The sequence below is a fragment of the Pleurodeles waltl genome, chromosome 3_1, assembly GCF_031143425.1.
Source record: "Pleurodeles waltl isolate 20211129_DDA chromosome 3_1, aPleWal1.hap1.20221129, whole genome shotgun sequence".
NCBI classification, from domain to species: domain Eukaryota; kingdom Metazoa; phylum Chordata; class Amphibia; order Caudata; family Salamandridae; genus Pleurodeles; species Pleurodeles waltl.
The window spans coordinates 645,383,477-645,401,997 of NC_090440.1; the positions used below are offsets into that span (position 1 = coordinate 645,383,477).

The 18,521-nt window shown below is 41.7% G+C and overlaps 1 protein-coding gene across 1 annotated transcript in view; it reads right to left on the reverse strand.

Annotated features, from left to right (window-relative positions):
* Nucleotides 1-18,521, reverse strand: part of LOC138284408 (intestinal mucin-like protein) — a 362,338-nt gene that overhangs the window by 286,159 nt on the left and 57,658 nt on the right. Inside the window, exon 4 of the mRNA XM_069223145.1 lies at nucleotides 2,154-2,171. Within this exon, the coding sequence (XP_069079246.1) occupies nucleotides 2,154-2,171 (18 nt within the window). The remainder of the gene's footprint in view (nucleotides 1-2,153; nucleotides 2,172-18,521) is intronic.

Here is an 18,521-nt window from a genome sequence, read left to right on the forward strand (position 1 = left end):
ATATTTATTTGCTAATATCTTTGAAGCAGTTTTCACAGATCTGCACAACACTTGGCAGAAACTTACCATGATTAGCTTGCTTTTGATATTTTGAGATTTATGCAAATCATGCAAATCTCAAGGGGGAAATCTGTCACAGGTAGTAAAAGTACCTCTGAACTTATGGTTAAGTCAACATTTTTACTGAAAAGGAATTTTTTGTTTTCTTAATAACTTTGGCGTTCGTTAAATCTGCACCAAAAAATACATCCATGTTGGGTGTCTAATGACAGTTCCATGCAGATATGACAAGCATAATTCAAAAAAGGGGAAGCCAAAAGTATAATTTCCCATCATAAAGCCCATAAGATTCTTTGCTTCTCAATACAGAAAATACACCCAAACAGACTTACACCAAATTGGGGTGTGTGTTTAGAACGGAAATCCCATCCCTTCTGTAGTTTTTGATACATTAGCAATTTAAAAACATTTCCATCTAAGCATGAAGTGGTTAAATTATAGAGACATCTGGACCAATAAAACCTCCTGCTTACCCAAAAGTGAAAAAATATTCACACCTGCTTGGCTGTGGGATCTATATCTGCCAAGGCCAATTTTAGCTACATAAGTCCAAAGCCAGGTATCCAGACCAGAAGCCCTGACTGGCTGACCACACTGAGAATAATAATTTTTCAGCCACCATTATAGAATGCAATTTTTTGGTCCCTGAGTTCTGAAAATACATTGAGAAGATTAAACAAGGAGCAGGAGTAGCATTCCCTTGCACCTCTGGTTCAGGCGAGAGGATCCCATACCAGTTCCGAAAAAACAACAGGCCTCATTTATGAGGCCCATGAAGCGGGGCGGCGCTCCTTGTTTCACCATATCTACTAGATACAGCACATTCCTGTCCTCTTCCCCTGCACACTAATTGCTGCCCAACACCAGCGCAGGCACCCTTGCACCAGAGTGCAAGGATGCCTGCATTGCGGGGATGATTGTTTTTGTGCATAAGGGACACTTTCCTGCACAAAAACAATCACAAGAGGTATTTTCCTCTTTGTGTGTTGCAGAATGCAGCACACAGAGAAAGAGGAAAAAACAGGGAGAAAGAAATATATTTCTCCCCTTTGTGTCATTCTTACGCCACCCCTGAGGTGGTGTAGGAATCTGAAGCTTTCCCAGACTTGTAAATCTGGGAATGCATCCAATTCCTCCCAGTTCCGTGGGTGTTGCATGGGAACACCGCAAGCAACAGCCGTGGAACGCCCTTTCACACATCGTTATGCGTGAAAGGGGTCCATATTTACAAGGCTATGAAAAGCCACACAAGGTGGCACTGCATGGCCTTGTAAATATGGGCTGGCACATTGCACCACTGGAGCATTAAAAAATGATGCTCCAGTGGCACAGTGTGTGACTAGGGCCAGCCCGTACTATGCATGACAGTGAGGATGGCCGAAATTTGGAAATTCGTGCAAAGAGGAGCTAAGAAATTTACTGAAAAAAAATAAGCTGTGGTTAGCACTGGGTATATAGATGCTTAACGTATGTTTAAGAAATCCTTAGGAATTCACTGAAGAAAAGTTAAAATGAAATAATGGTTACAAACAAAATCTAAAACCATTGACATGCACTAGTAATGGTTAGGCAAACTAGTAATAAGTTGCTTATGATCTCACATACAACATTAGCCATTGCATGTCAAATTTCATAATCAATGACTTTACAGTGAAGCCCTACGTCTAACCTCTAGAGAAGATGGAAGAAGTCTGTGGGCAATATGTTACATTGACATTAAAGCTAAATTCAGTATAGAATCAAAATATAAATTAATTAAAAGGTTATTAAATGTATGGCATGGCTACTTTAGTTCAAAAAACTAATATTTGTCTCTACAACACTTCACAGCAAAAAACATAGTGAAAGTATAGGAATGATAACAGTCTTCAGGCAAACACTGGAAGTCACTAATTATGGCTACCAATGCAACCAAAGCTCGACCCAGTACACTGTTCATGACATCACACATCATGTTAGAAATGAAATTCTAAATGATATCATCCATTGCTGGTGATATCAAATATCACATGTCATCAGAACACTTTGATGGCAGCATAGGGACATGTATAGTGTCATGTTATATGGAAAAATGACAGCATGCATATACTTACAGTTTGCTGTTGTTGCATCTTCATGTAAGAAATAAAAAACAAAAGTCAGATATTAGCCACATGAACAAATACTCAAAACATTGAAGATAATTTTTTAACATTTAATTTTGTTAACGATTGATCAATTGATCTTAGTAACCAATGACAAGGAGAGAAGGAGAACACGAGCAGTTGAAAAATAAACAGCAACATGTTTTTGCTGATGAATGTGTTATCAAATGTAGACCGTGTAAGAAAGACACCTGGAATGTCAGCATTAGTTGGAGTATGAGGATTATTTGTGCTGGGCCTTTGATGTCACTCCACAGATAAGGAACATTTACCTGTGTGGTACGTTATAATCCTGCTGACAAAATTCATGTTTGCCCTGTGACAAAATTCCAAGACGATGTATTTTATTTTCATTTATGAGAGTGGTGAAGGTCCTGACATCGTAAAATTACAGGTTTATTTTCTACAAAAATAAATGCAAAACAGTACTCTTGTAATGCAGAAATTACTGATAAATTCTGCTGCTCGGCCCAGTGGAACTAATCTGCAATGGTTTGGTATTTGAACAGGGTGGGAAGAGAGAGGAGTCTCTCTTTGTTTAAAAACCACAGCAGATAAAGGTTTATCTGTAGTGTTTCTTTAGGTAGAGACATTTCTCCCTCTTCCCACCCGGTTTAGAAAACACTTCACTGCAGTGCATAGCCCTCAGCACCCTTACATACTCTGCAGTTATTGTAACTTTGCAGGTACTACTGTAGAGTATGTAAGGGTGCCAAGGGCTATGCACTGCAGTGATTTCAAAACAGGGCGGGAAGAGGGAGGTGTCTCTCTATGTTTGAAAAAGCACTACAGACTAAACTTTAATCTGCAGTGTTTTTAAACATAGATGCACTGTTCCCTCTTCAGAAAGTATGTAAGGGCACCGAGGGGTGCAGTTTCTAAATGTAGAGGGATTGCTCCCTCTTCCTGCTGTGAGCTGTCCCTGTACCGTTAGAAACTACATAGTTATCTCTTGTCACCCTTACATATGTGCTATTTCCTTAGGCAAAATGCATCCTTGAATCCAATTTTGGTACCTACAGGGGAAGGTGTGGCTGCCCTGGAAGAACTGCCTGAGCTGGCCAGATGGCAGTTGGACCATACTAGGCAGAGATTTCTGCAAGGTGCAGAGAGAGTGCACTACTCATGAGGTTATTTGGCAAACGATTAAGGCCAGAAAAGTATGATATCTCTAGTGATCACTATATTTACAGTGTTAATGGGCTGCTGTGTAGTGAGCCTGGGGTCCTTGAGCTTGGGACAACAAAGGTGTTGGTGGTCCCACAGTACTATAGGGCTTTCCTTATGGAGTTGGCTCATGTTATTTTCTTGACAGGACTTCTGGGGCAGGCCAAAATGTTTGATAACCTGGTCACTCACTTTTACTGGCCCATATGAGGACTAAATCAAGTGGATACTGGAGGTCCTGTGTGAAGCCCAAGGTTCCAATCCAAAATTTCCACATATTGAGAACATTTTTTTAAGAGGGTGATTGTAAACACTGTTGGGCCTCTGGACCCAAACATAGCCCCAGGCAATAGATTTATCTTGCTGATAGTTGACCATTCCAACCAGTACCCTTGGGTCACACCTCCAAGTTCAGTGACTACACTGTTGGTGACCATAGCTCTGATGGGAATATTCACCCTTGTAGGGTGTCTAAAGTAGGTAGTATATGACAGAGGCACCAACTTTGTCAGCCTACATGAAGGCTAGGCTAGGTGAGATGAGTGTAGGGTTACCTACAAGTTCTCCACACCATATGTCCCCCAGCCAATTGGCTTGTTAAAAGGTCCACCATTATCCTGAAAGACATGATCATGGGACTAGCAGAGTCCCCGAGACATAGATTGAAACTCACTTAGAGTGATCCTAAATATGTTCATGCCGACGGATGATGGTGAGGAGGAGAGTGAACCCCTCCCTGACCTTCTCCTATTCAAGGTCAAGATAGATTAGTTGAGTGAGTAGTCACCTCCCCCAGTCTGTTAGCAGATCAACAAATTAACTGTTGCCACCTTTTGGGGCAGTTTTTCTCACTATTTTCACTCACTCGAGGCTCACCAATTGGGGTACCCATCTCTTTGATAGAAAGGACAGCATGCATGTTAAAAATGCTACTTACAGGATGTCTGGCAATGTAAGAGCCAGCATCAAGGATGGAGTCTTCAAGATGTTGAAACTAGGGGTGATTGAGTACTCCTTTAGTCTTTGGGTCACATAGCGGTTTTGGTACCAAAGGCTGCACCCTCTTGCATCCACCCCAGAACAGAGATTCTGTGTGGATTACAGGGGCCTCAACACAGTCACCAAGAACGATCTTCATCCCATATCCAGAGCCGATGAGCTCATTGACGGGCTACAGGCTTCCAAGGTCCTCAGTACATTTGACTTGACATCAGGGTTTTAGCATATTGCCCTAATTGAGGGGGGCAACGAGAGGTCAACATTCTCCTCTCCTGAGGAAACCTGACCGAGGTGACATCCAGGAAGCAACCAAGCAATGTGATCCAGACTCAGGTGTGTCAAAAGACATTTCACACCATGAAAGGGGCCATGTGCCGATCACCAGCCCTCAAGGCCCACCTAACCTCAACAAAGAATTAAATGTGCGGACAGATGTTTCAAGCATGGAAATGGGGCTGTTCTCTCACAGCTGAATGAGGAAGACCTAGACAAATGTGTAGCATTTAGTAACAGGCAGCAACAACCCATGGAACACAGGTGGAGTGCCATCGAAAGAAAAACATTTGCTGTGGTCTGGGCACTGATGAAACTGAGACCATACCTATTTGGGACTTACCTCCAGATTCAAACAGTTCTGAGACTCCTAAGGTGGCTAAAGCAGATACAGGGTGACAAACAGAAACTACTAAGATAGTTGTTCTCCCTAGAGGGTATTGACTTCATGGTGGAACATCATTCTGGGACTGACCATGCCACTGCTGATGACCTTTCCAGTTTTTTCAGAGTTAGTGATGAACATCCATGAGGCTGGGTAGTTCTCCTGGCCAGTATTCTTCTGGATGGCATTTTTAAACATGATGGATGTATTGCAGTGATGATGTAATATTCCAGGAACCATTAGACCTATATAGTTCATTTTGGTGTCAAAACGTAGTTTTTTTTTGTTCAAGTAGTCTTAAAGAGACAGAAAATAACTCCTCAGAACAACTCTTGCTCCATTCTCCAAACTGGAGGCCCTATAACAATGTATTTTAGCCATCATATTGGTACTTTATTTTAATATTGTTTTTATTCAGGTTTTTTGTTGATTTAAATTAGTAAACATGAGTGAAGCAGGTGGTAGTAGATGATCTTTACCTCATGACAGAGTGCTGCTAACTACAAAATCTGAGGACTCCTTCAACAAAGAGAAATTAGTCATATGCTAAAATAATTTTAAAAAAAGCTAACATCAACTGTGGCTGGACAGAAGAAAGTTTGAGATGCTGCGGAAATACAGCAAGACGAATTTCACAAAAGGTTGAAACTGATGGAGGAAGAGGATGAAATATTTTATGATTATAACAACAAGTGCTACAAGTCGTGTACAATGGACAAAAGCCTGGACAAAAATTGCCAAAAAATTGCAGAAACCAGTGAATCAAAATAAGCATCCAAGGCTTCTGAGAAAGTGTTGACAACAAAAAGCAACGCCCATCGATGACTACCCCTCGTCCACCTCCAACTGATCAGAAACCATAGGATCTTCAATGTGTTATCTGTGGTTTAGCCAGAACAAGGGCCAAAGGGACTGACAATAAAACAAAGTACAGAGTATGGGAATCTCAAAGGAGAAACATGTTTTTATCTGCAGCTAGTTTCTTCCAAGATGAGGTTTTCAGCCGAGTAGCTGATCTAAACAGTGAGGTGAATGTATTTGCGGCGGATTCGTCTGCCCACCCGAACTGCATACAAGATGAATGTACAATGAATTCCCAGCAGCAACGTAACTGCCAGCCCTCAGTTAAGTTTTGCACTCTTTGAAAAAGCAAAGTTAAGTTTTAAAGCCACTCTTGAGTGCTGGCTACGGGTTCACACTCAGTGAGATCAGCAAAGTAATGGTCAACATTGATGACTCTGTACTGATCCATAAAAAAGGAATTAAGATTTTTATGAAAAAGAATGTACAATGACAGAATTCACTGCTCATGCTAATTTTGGTTTTGAAGAGAGCTTTTCTTTGTCTGGAACATCCAGCACACATGATACTGCCATGCTGCTTTTTCAAGACTGCACCATTGAAGTAGCTGTTGGAAAAAATGTTGTGACAGCTGTAGGCATAAACAAATGAAGCTGCAAACTTATAACCCAATTGCCTGGTCAATGTGTGCAAAGACTATATGCCATCACTACGTCCCATTCTACCAAAAAGTTTCAAAGTGGCTGAGGACATGGATCTTCTTCTACCTCATGCCGCAGTCCACAAAGCTGATGTAATTGAATTGATCATATCACTTATTTAGTGCAGACTGAAGGATGGAGAAAAAACAGTTCCTCTGTGGGCTAGAATTCATGCTCTGAAAACCAGCCTATCCTGCCAATTTTCGGTAATGAAGGTGTTTTCCGTAGTGTAACTGACATTTTTATGAGCAATCCAGTAGAATTTGATGGTCTTTATCCAATGATGGACGTTTTCCACATGAAGAAAGTTGTGTTAAGGTGTGCGGGAAGTAATCTCAGTGGATATGGAATAAACAATGCACTTATTGAGGCTGACAAATTTGGAAGCAGAACTATCCAGCCAGTATTGAGCGGAACTCATTATGTTAGTTCGTTACAAGGTATGCGCATCATATCTGAGAGTATAGAAACATTGCATTGGAATGCTTTCTGGAACAAGAATGCTTTAAAGAAACACAGGTCCCTAAATGGAAAAATGAAAAATACAGACTAAAGGGAAATATTTATAATTCCCAAAATAGGAAATGTAAAAATCAGCACATTTATTTACAAACTAAATTGTATAGGGGGGAAGCACACACAAACAGGGAAAGAACCTACAATATACAAAAAAGACATTCCTCAGGCATTAGAAATGTGACACACAAAAAACTTAAGAATAGAGGTCACATTCCAACAGTACTCATGCCCACTGCTGCTGAATACAAATAATCAAAAGCTGAGTCAAAGTACTACAGTCAATGACCTTTTGATTCTTTAGTCCACTACAAGGATCATCATCAGGACAAACCAATGTGCCCGAGGAGAAAAGAGTTTAACACTTCATAGGACCACATAGCAATCCTTTAGTCCAATACTATGATCAAGGAGAAGGGGTTTTCAATCCATAACCCAGAGCATGGATAGAACACTGAACGATCCCTGTTACAATGCTGGGATCACCATTCAAGAGAAGGGGGTTCTAATTACATGACCAAGTGCCTATAAGCATCAACAAATAGAAAAAGGGGTTGGGGCGAAACGGGGGAAGAGAAGACAACAGGGAAAAACAGATGGTAGATAGGACAACAATGAAGAAAGAAGAGAAAACAAGATAGAGAGAAAAAGATAAAATTATGTATTAATTCAAGTCTTAATGAAAGTTATCACCTAAGCCCAAGTGTGTGAGTCACATCATGCTGAGAATTATATGGTAAGCGATAACACCCAGTGTGATAAAGCAAAATAAAATAGACCCAACTGAAGAAGTATCACACACTAGTGTAAACTGCATAAAATATCCATTGAGTCAGTTATATGGACACGCATAGGTGCACATGCATGAATGGAAAATGCTATAAATCACTCCTTCAAATACCCAAACCACATAGTGACAATAAAAAACAACATGCACTATACTATGGAGTCAAACTTCTTAAACAACATAACCTCAGTAATTATAATAAGGTAGGTCAAGGCACCAAAATGGCACTGGAATCAGTTGAATGTACACATGCATGAATAGAAACTTCTATAATTCACTCCTTCAAATACCCAACCCAGGTAGTGACAAAAAAGCAACATGCACTATACTATGGAGTCCAATTCTTCAAGAAAAGCAATCTCTGTAGTTATAATAAGGGAGGTCAGGGCAGTAAAGCAGGACCACACAGGGCAACCTTGATGGAAGGCCTAAAAATAAACAAGGAATAAATTAGGACTAAGAAGACAAGACAGGCCTCCTTAAATTACACCAAGTCCAGTGTGGACCAGTACAACCGACCAGAAATTCATAACCTACCGTAAGGCTCAGTGAAGAAGGTCCTCAATACTGTACTGTGCTATTCGCGGGCTGTAGCCAGGAAAACCTAAGGCACAAGTGAACTGTCGCTCAGCAATTAACTCGACTGTGGAGTGGCCAGACTGTAAAGAAAGTAACATCAACGCAGAGCACGTAGGCCCAGAACAAACAAACCTGCACACAGCGGCAGGCTAGAATTCATGCTCTGATCTCCCAGAATCCCATCCCACTGAAGAAGGTTTGGTTTTTAGCAGTAATATGACCTCCATTCGCAAACTACGCAACTGTATACACAGCTGTAAATAATTTCCAAAATGTGCGTGCTCTGCTTGAAGACCAGCCTATCCTGCCAATTTACTGCAATGAAAGTGTTTTCTGCATTGTAGCTGACATTTTTATGAGCAATCCAGTAGAATTTGATGATCTTTATCCAATTATGGGCATTTGCCACATGGAAAAAGTTGTCCTGCATTGTGCAGGAAGTTATCTCAGTGGATGTAGCATAGATGATGCACTTATTGAGGCTGAAATCTTTGGAAGCATAACTATCCAGTCCGTATTGAGCGGAACTCATTATGTTAATTCATTACAAGGTATGTGCATCATATCTGAGGCTATAGAAACATTGCGTTGGAGCATTTTCTGGAACAACAATAACAACTTAGGTTTCGCATATCGTATCTCAGAAGTGAATAAGACACATGGTGCACTTCCTTTAAAAGACATAATGCAAAGAATGTGAAGAAAAAACAGAGCTTTGCAAGTACTGGGGAAATGTATTACACATGACAGCTCTAGTGAAAACTTATTACATGCTGACTGGAAAGGTGATTGGGAGCTGCACATGGGCCCTGTGGAGTCACTGATTACTATGTGTCATGAACTTGACTGCATAAACTACCTGACATTTGGGTCCTGGTATTTGAAAAGAGTGAAGAAGCTAGAGCTGTAAAAACCATACCTCTACAGAAAATGTATTCAAAGACATTTTGTGGTGAAAGACAAGGAGGGAAGATACGATCTAGAGATCACAGAGAACCTCCAAGGGAATTGTTGGTCAGACGTGTAAAAGTAAATATGTTGTTCAATAGCAGCTAGTTTGCCATGAAGTCCTTTCTATTTGCAGTGTTTTCAGAGAGATGACAAATGAATGGAGCATCATGAAACTGTTCCTCACCATGAACTTGTGGGAAAGAGAGGGGAACATTTCATTAAACATGTTGACAGCCTTCTTCATTTCATGCAGCAGCAAGGAAACCGCTTTGAAATGACTGAGCTTGTACGACTACACAACTTTGTTACCAAACAATGTGTGGATAATGATGTAAAGACACGTCTACTAGATGTCCTGGAACATGATTCAAAACTATACGCAGAACTGAAGCAGAAGAGATTTGTATTGAAAGAAAAGAAGCTGTTTGACATAACTACTAACGCTTATATGCCATTGTAGGAGTTTCATCCAACCAGACGCTACAAAACAGGTTACAAAAATACAAGTTTTGCAAGCACATAGACAGATGGATGTAGCAAAAGAAAGGGGTGAATTTATCAAGGACATTCTGTTGCATGATCTTCTTCCAACAAACACATTATTTGATGGAGATGCTGCAACCAAACCAGTTAAGCACAAACTCCTACAAGAGCCTGAAAAAAAAGTTTCACCTGAAGAATTACAATTGGAAAAGAAGTCCATATTGAAAACCGGTGTCGTTGTGGGCTATCTGTCACAATTGCGAATGGTCAATATTGGACCTGGCCCTTTTTGCGGGTTCATTCCTAGACTTTTTGCCTCCTTCCTCTTATTTTTTCTAACCTCTTGTTGTTGGCTCTAGGACTCTGAGCACTTTACCACTCCTGATCAGCGCTTAAGTGCAGGTGCTCTCCCTTCTAAAGTTGGTATGATTGGTTTACACCTAATGGCATATTTGATTTACCTGTAAGTCCCTTGTACAGTGGTATCCATATACCCAGGGCCTGTAAATTCATTGTTACTAGTGGGCCTGCAGCGTTCCTTGAGCCACTCACTGAAGTAGTCTTTCAAACCTGTCTCAGGCCTGCTTGCGCAGGGCCTACATGTGCAGTTACTGCCACAGGGACCTGGTATCTAAATCTACTTGCCAGGCCCAGAACTCCCTTTTTACTGCATGCAAGTCACCCCTAAGATAGGCACTAGCTAGTCCTATCAGCAGGGTGCTATGTATGTAGAAGGCAGGATATGTGCCTGGTTGTGTGGCCTATCCTGATAGTGACAAACAGCCTATTTGGTTTTACACTGCTATGAGTGTTGTCTTCTCATAGGATTGCATTGGAAATGCCCTGCCTTATGTCTAGGGGGTATTGTCTGATTTATGAGGGGTAGCGTAGGCATGTTTGGTATGATTGTAATGGTGATGAGAAATGCCGCTTACTGGTGTAGGTGGATTTTTTATTATCATTACAGAAATGCCAGTTCTGGAAAGTGAGCATTTCTCTGTGCTTATGACTCTGGTGTTTTGCAGCTTTACCCCAATCCACGTCTGGGCAGAGTGACATTTGGGCTTTGTTCATACTTTTCAGACAGCCTGTACACAGGGAGGGTGGAAGTGTCACAGAGGTGCATCTGCATATTGAATGGTCTTCCTGTGCTGAGAGAAGGGGAGGCGGGGCACACTTGCATCTGTAAAGGTTGTGCCCTGGCCTCACACAAAGGGCTTGTTTACCCCCAATTGATGTTTGGAGCCTGTGCTGGAGGAGAGAGGGGGCTCTCCCAGAAACAGTTGTAACTGGTTTGAACCTCCTCTTCCCTTCTTCATTAAACCTTTGCAAAACTGAGTATAAGTACAGGGGATTTTTCACCACAATTTGGAACGCTCGAGAGAGACACTCTGGACTTTATCATGCTTGTCCCTGGACACAGAATGCTGCTGGAGGTACTCACCAGGAACCACCTTGGACTGCTGCTGCTGTGCTGACCTATGACCTGCTGGGTCACTTGGAAGAACTGCCACTGTCTGCATCCCCTTTGTGCTGGTCTGTGCTAGGCCTTTCCACCCTGTGCTCCATCTAAAGTCCCCAGAGGCTGGCTGCTGTGCCCTTTGCCCTCTGCAACCTTTTTGAAATCCATTTGGGAAATGCCCCCAAGTAGCGTTGCATTTTAGCCCCCCCGGTGCCTAAAGAGCATCTCTCCTGTGAATGGCTGAAGAGCCTGAGTCGTGCTCTATGTATTGGCCTGGATGGATTTATTCTAGAGATTTGAGAAGTGCTTCGTGAGCTGCTGGGGAGAATCACCACTGCGACCAGGGCATCCCTCTTCATCAAACGCATTGGAAGTGCACTGGATCTGGTGCCCCTGGGCATGATAAAGCAAAATCCGGCTCTACGTTGATCACCCCCGGGACACTAACCAGACCGAATTCCTGCTGGCTTCACAGCTGTGGCCTTGGTGGGCTGCATAAGGCTCATTCACCAGGTCGGGTGCCAGGGAAGTCGTGGTAAGGACAGACGGGGAGGAGGCCTCATCGGAGGCTCCCTGCCCCACCGGGCTCCCATTAGTTGTAGGAGGTCGTGGGCGGGAAGTAAGCCTCATCGGTGGCCCCCCAGACCGCTCAACCCCTCCTCTAGTTTGGCCCCAACTGTTGTAGGAAGTTGTGGATGGGGAGGTAGCCTCATTGGAGGCACCCCACACCGATGGCCCCTCTTGTCGTCTGGCTGTGCCTCCCCCCTGGGAGGGTTGGTCGTGTCCCAAGGGGGCCACAGAGATTGCAGGTGCCCGGTTTGGGTACGGGCCCTGGGAGGGGCCCCCTGTATAAAAACAGAGGGGGTACGTTCCACCCCCCTATCACCAAAGCGGCCCACGTTTGGTGGCAATGAGTGCCTGGGCCCCTGTTCCCCTCGTAGCCCTCGAGGTGCCCGCATCATGACATGAACAGGTATTTGGAATTGCCACATGTTTGTTTTGAACATTCTGGGAATATTGTCCTAACCTGATTTTTTATGTATAAGTTGCCATACATTCTTTTGATGTTTCTGATATGGGCATAATATATGATGTTTTAATGACGTGCCATTTATTTCCTAATGTTCCTGATATGGGCATTTATGAGGATCTTGTGACGTGCATTACGGTAATAATGTTTTTCCTAACTACTGCTTATGTTGCAGAATAATGAGTAACCCATGTGTGACTACTGCTGATTTCTGCAAACTAATAGTACTGTGTAATGTTCTGATTAATGTTTTGCTTCGGTAGCAGGGTATAACTGACATGTTGTGTTTGGTCAAATAATGTTGTGTGCAGTACAGTTTATTTTTATATAACATGGTGTTGTGTTTCCTTTGTGGTGAGGATAGTGCATATATGTTGTGTGTGTTGTGCAAACGCTTTACACATTGCCTCTGGAATAGGCCTGAGTCCTCGTGCCAAGGTACCAAGGGGATGAGCAGGGGTTATCTTGGATATGCAACTCTGTCGCCCTGACTAGAGTGGGTGGGTTCTGCCTGGCTTAGGTGCATACCCTAGCCAACCAGAAATCCCATTTTCAACAGTCAAGATTTCAGCCATGCAAAACTTCGGAGAGATCGTTCAGACTGTTATACAGATATCAAAGTCAGTGTGCAACTTGAAAGAACTGCACATTGTCTTTGACAGTTATCTTGAACTATTTGTCAAAGAATGTAAAGAATCATGCAAATGTCTACAAGAGAACAATTGATCTTGCCTGCATCAAACAAGATGAATTTGGAGATTTGATTCACCAAAATGATGCTTTAGTGAACACTGAATTTCCTGTTGTCGCAATTGGAATGATTGTAAATGAGGAGTTGGTTCCTGCAAAAGTATATTCAAAAGATGTGGGCCATAGTTTTCAAGAATTTAACAGAAAATTGGAGGCAGCTGACCTTTGTGTTGTGCCACATGTAGAGTGGGCTGTTTGAAATTGAGTCATTGCACTGTCAAATTGCATAGATGTTATTATTTTGCTACTTAGATTTGTTACAATATTCTTAAGTCAAGGATTGTCAGAGTTATGGATACATAATGGAACAGGCGAGAAAAGAAGTGTAATCCCACTTCATATTCTGTACAAGAAACCTGACCCAGAGATGCCCAGCATTCTAATCAAGGCACATAATGCTATGGATGATGACACTATGAGCATAACTGAAAGAAAGCTTGGAGCTTTAACTACTGAACTTGTGAAGTTTCTAAAAGGATTTGCCGAGACAGAAGAAGAATGTGACTTTAAAGGCAGAAATAAATACCTTGTGCATGTGTGAAAAACGAGTTCTGACTCTCAAACATTTGACGATCTTCGGTACAGTGAGTTTGAGAGATCAGTCTCGCTAAGTGACCTTTCACCAACATCATATTCTGTGCGTGGACGCAATAAAAGAGCATTCTATTTGATCAGAAGATGTGTAAATGTTTTGGATCATGCATAAGTAGAGAAAGATCTGTGTGGATTTTGTTTAGTTGATATTGATGGGGTGCTAAAACCTAAAAAATTTCTAAATCCTCCACCCACAGAACTTACACATACAGTCATTTGCAAAACCTGTGCTACAAAAAGATATCCCTGTCGATATGCTCTTCTTAAATGTTCAACATTCTGCAAACGTACCACAAGCGATTCCCGAAACAAAGTGTACTATGAAAATGTGTCTAAAAGAGGAGAGATAAACATTATTTTTTTTCATATTCAGATCATAAACGTTGTTTGGCATATACATAAAAGGATTAAAAAGCATTATTGTTTGTTTCATTTCTATATATGTCTATCTTTCCTCTATTATAGCCCCCGTTCTGGAAAATAGCAGAAGGGTTACTCTGAGGTGTTATTTTTAAGACTACTTGACCATCAAAAACAATGTTTTGTCACCAAAATGAAGTATATAGGTCTTATGGTTCCTGAAATATTACATCATCACTGCAACACATCTGCCGTTTTTAACCCCTTAGCTGCTGGGTCTTCCCTTCCCCCACCCCTCTCCCCCCAGCGCTGAGCCCTTTTTGGCTATATAGGGTAGTTCACACTTAGGCCTTCATAACTTTTTGTCCACATAAACTATCCACACCAAATGTGTGTCCTTTTTTTCCAACATCCTAGGGATTCCAAAGGTACCCAGAGTCTGTAGGTTTCCCTGGAGGAGACCAAGTAATTAGCCAAAATACAGCGAAAATGTTTTCTGTAAAAAGGGCTGCAGAATAAAGCATGTGTTTTCTTCCCCTGAAAACTGCATCAACAAACGGTTTGTGGTGCTAAAATCACCATCTCCCCAGCTTTCAGGAACAGGCAAGCCTAAACCAGAAAACCACATTTTTTAACACAATTTGGGCATTTTACTAAGACGTACCAAATTTCTACTATTGTTTGTGCTGTCAGCCTCCTTCCAGTTAGTAACAGAAATAGGTGTGAAACCAATACTGGATTCCAGACAGCTAAACATTTCTGAAAAGTAGACAAAGTTCTGAATTTGGGGTCATTTATGTAAATCCTTCAAGGTTTTCATGCAGAAAGTAACAGCTAAAAAAAATATATTGAAACTGATCTAAAAAAAGCTATTTTTCTCACGTTTTACTCTGTAACTTTTTCCTGCAATGTCAAATTTTCAAAAACAATATACCGTTACATCTGCTGGACTCTTATGGTTGTGGGGATATATAGGGCTTGTAGGTTCATCAAGAACCCTAGGTACCCAGAGCCAATAAATGAGCTGCACCTTTATATGGGTTTTCATTGTATACCCGATATACAGCAATTCATTTGGTGAAAATAAAGACTGGAGTATAGGTGTCAAGGAAACCTTTGTATTTCAAAAATGGGCACAAGATAAGGTGTTGAGAAGCAGTGGTTATTTGCACATCTCTGAGGTCTCCATACTAGCATGTGAATTACAGGGCATTTCTCAAATAGACGTGAGTTTTACACATTGTCTTACATTTGGAAGGAAAAAATGTAGAGCAAGACAGGGAGCAATAAGACTTGTTGTGCTATTCTGTGTTCCCCAAGTCTCCCGATAAAAATGGTACCTCACTTGTGTGGGTAGGCCTAATGCCCACGACAGGAAATGCAACATGGACACATCAAATTTTTGCATTGAAATCTGACGTGTTTTTTTTTATGTGCCTATATGTGGTCTTTTGGCCTCTACCTCAGCCGGCACCTAGGGAAACCTACCAAACTTGTGCACTTTTGAAAACTAGACACCAGGATGGGGTGACTTGTGGGGCTCTTACCAGTTTATGTTACCCAGAATCCTTTGCAAACCTCAAACTTTGGCAAATAAAACACTTTTCCCTCAAATTTCCCTCCTCAGAACACTACTGAAACTGAGGAAGATCGGAAGAGGACTGAGCCTTCTGTCTGAGACCTAAGAGGAACCCTGAATGACTGGACCTGCTGTCCCCATTGTAACCACGGCAAAGACGTGGATTGCAAGGGTCTGTTGGGTGACCTCCTGTGCCTCTACAAGGAGACAAAAGGCTGCAAGAGGCCCTTTCTCAAATGTATTGAGCTTACCAGTAACAACTGAACCTGGTCTGTACTCTGTTGTTGGTCTCTGCCTAACTCCCTATAAGTCTTTAAGTGCATCCCCTGAGGTCCTGGGGGGCTTCAGAAGTGTACTCCTGTAGTTGATTTGGACTTAAAAGACTAGGGGCTAATTGAGATCTTGGCGAACAAATTTACTCTATTACAACGGTTACGGATAACCAGTCCACTGAAATATAAATCCAAATAATATAATGGGATTTATATATCAGAGGATGGGAAATCCATCCCTGTTGTGGCAGAGTAACTTGTCCATTAAGATCTAAATCAGGCTCTAAGTCAGAAGGTAAAATCTTTGACCAATATGAACCTGGTTGGTGTATCTCACCCAAGGCCATTATGGTCAGCCTCAAATTCCATATAGGTCCCTATTTACAGTGACTAAAGACTATAATTGATGCATGGCCCTTTTCAGTACTATTTATAAAAAAATTATCTGTATTTGTAATTCGGTTTGGCAATTTTTAGAGGCATGTTTATCAAGCTTTCCCACACCACAGCACAGGAAGCCACTTTGCTTAGCTATGCTCCATGAAAGGGAAAGGAAATATTTTACAGTATACGATGCATATCTGTCCTTTCCTTGCACTGGTGCCCTTTTGTCTCCCTAGCTCCAACACATGCACCCTTGCAATGTGGGATTGCAGGCAGGATTGTTTTTGTGCAGGAAGGAATATCTTCTTGCACAAAAACAATCCTCAGAGGCATTTTCATCTTTCTATGTGTGCTGCAGAATGCATCACACATAGAAGGAGGAAGAGACAAGGAGAAATAAAGTAATTTATCCTAGTTGCACCTCTCCTGGGGAGATGTAGCATTTTGATGCATTCCCAGGGTTACCAGTAATGGTAAATCTAGTAACACCCCAAAATGTATGGATGGATGCACGGGAAAAGCCACACTCCACCCATGGAGTGTGCACCAAAAATCACAGGATAAATCTCTAAGTCAGAGGTGACTATGCTCCAGCTTAGGGATTTATCCCGTGATTTTTAGTACACATCTATATATGTGTTCCTTGATTACCTAAATATGATAATGGAGTTTCATAAGAATCTACCTTAAGAATTTTTGAATAGCCTTGAGAAAGCCCCAGGTTTACGCACCTTTAGGGGGCAAAACATGTGTCAGCACTTCTTTTTTCATCTCTGCACGTTATATTGGTGTTGTGCTTTTCATGGATGTACTACGTAATAAACCTTTATTGGATTTACTGACCTGGCTGGATATGCTAATTCAAACATGAATCTTGATGTGAAGATGTGGACTATCAGTTGAAATACGGGTTTACCAATATTTTATTTTTGAATATCCTCACTGTGGCCAATATAAGGGGTCCACAACTCCTTGGTAACCCATATCCTTTTACAAAATAATCCATAGGCATTTAGAAAGAGAGCGTTGGACCCATCTGGAGTGTATACACCCACCCATGGAGTGTCTCCCTGGGACACACTAATGCAACACAGCGATTTGCATTGTGTTACATTACTCTAGATTTATCAAGCCACTCAAGGACACTCAAGGTAGCCTTGCGCAAATTGATAAATCTTATTTCAGTGTTGAGGCACCCTTGCACCCTCCCCACCTTGCGTGGTGCAAGGTTGAAGCAATACATTGATAAATATTTCCCTTATTGTTTGCCTTTTTTTTACTTCATTCCTGTTTTGGTGCTGCATACATACTTGCACATTGTCCTAAATTGAGCCTGTCTGTTCCGTCCTATAGCTACCAAGGGATTGACATCTGGTTCATTAAGTGACTTATGGGCTTACCATGGCAAGAGTTGTTTTTACTTCTTGCGGTAGGCAATCGCCCCCTTCAAATAATAATCCATTTTCCAGCCAATTTCACAATAGAAGATTGTACATAGATTGTTAACAAAGGTGCCTAATCCAAGATTTATGAGGAGACAATCACTGTGAATGTTGCAGTGCATTCTTCCCCCTATTTTATTTTTCATTCTGTTCATCACCCTTTGCTGGTATTTGTATTTCAGATTTTTGCTTCTTAGCTTTTAGGATTTTCTTCTGGATTGTATACCTGGACATATGCTTGGCTCTTTTTTATATTTTGAAGGAATGTGTTCTTCACTGATTCCTTCTATTCTAATCTGCATCCTCCATCACGAGCTATAAGGAGAATTTTCTCCTGTAAGAAAGTGGCTCATTAATTGGAGTGGATGGAAGTCAATCATAAGTAATAACATCACAAACAGTACCTGGTAGATGCTGCATAGAGCAGAACAGCTTAACTTAAAGAAAATTTGTAAAACATTTAGAAGTACCAAAGCAGGTAAAAAGTCAAAAACACAACTCAGTATAAATCTAATTTAATTTTGGCAAAAAGAATAAAAAACTACAAATATGCAGTAAAGGAAACCGGAGATATGAATTATAGCACTTTTAATGAAAAATAGTGCCAAAAAGCACTTCGAAGATTTTACTGTCAGACATAGGGCCTCATTCCGACCCGGACGGGCGGCGGATGCCGCCCAAACACCGCCCCGCGGTCAGAAGACCGCGGGGGGCATTTCAACTTTCCCGCTGGGCCGGCGGGCGATCTGCAAAAGATCGCCCGCCGGCCCAGCGGGAAAGCGCCTTCCACGAGGATGCCGGC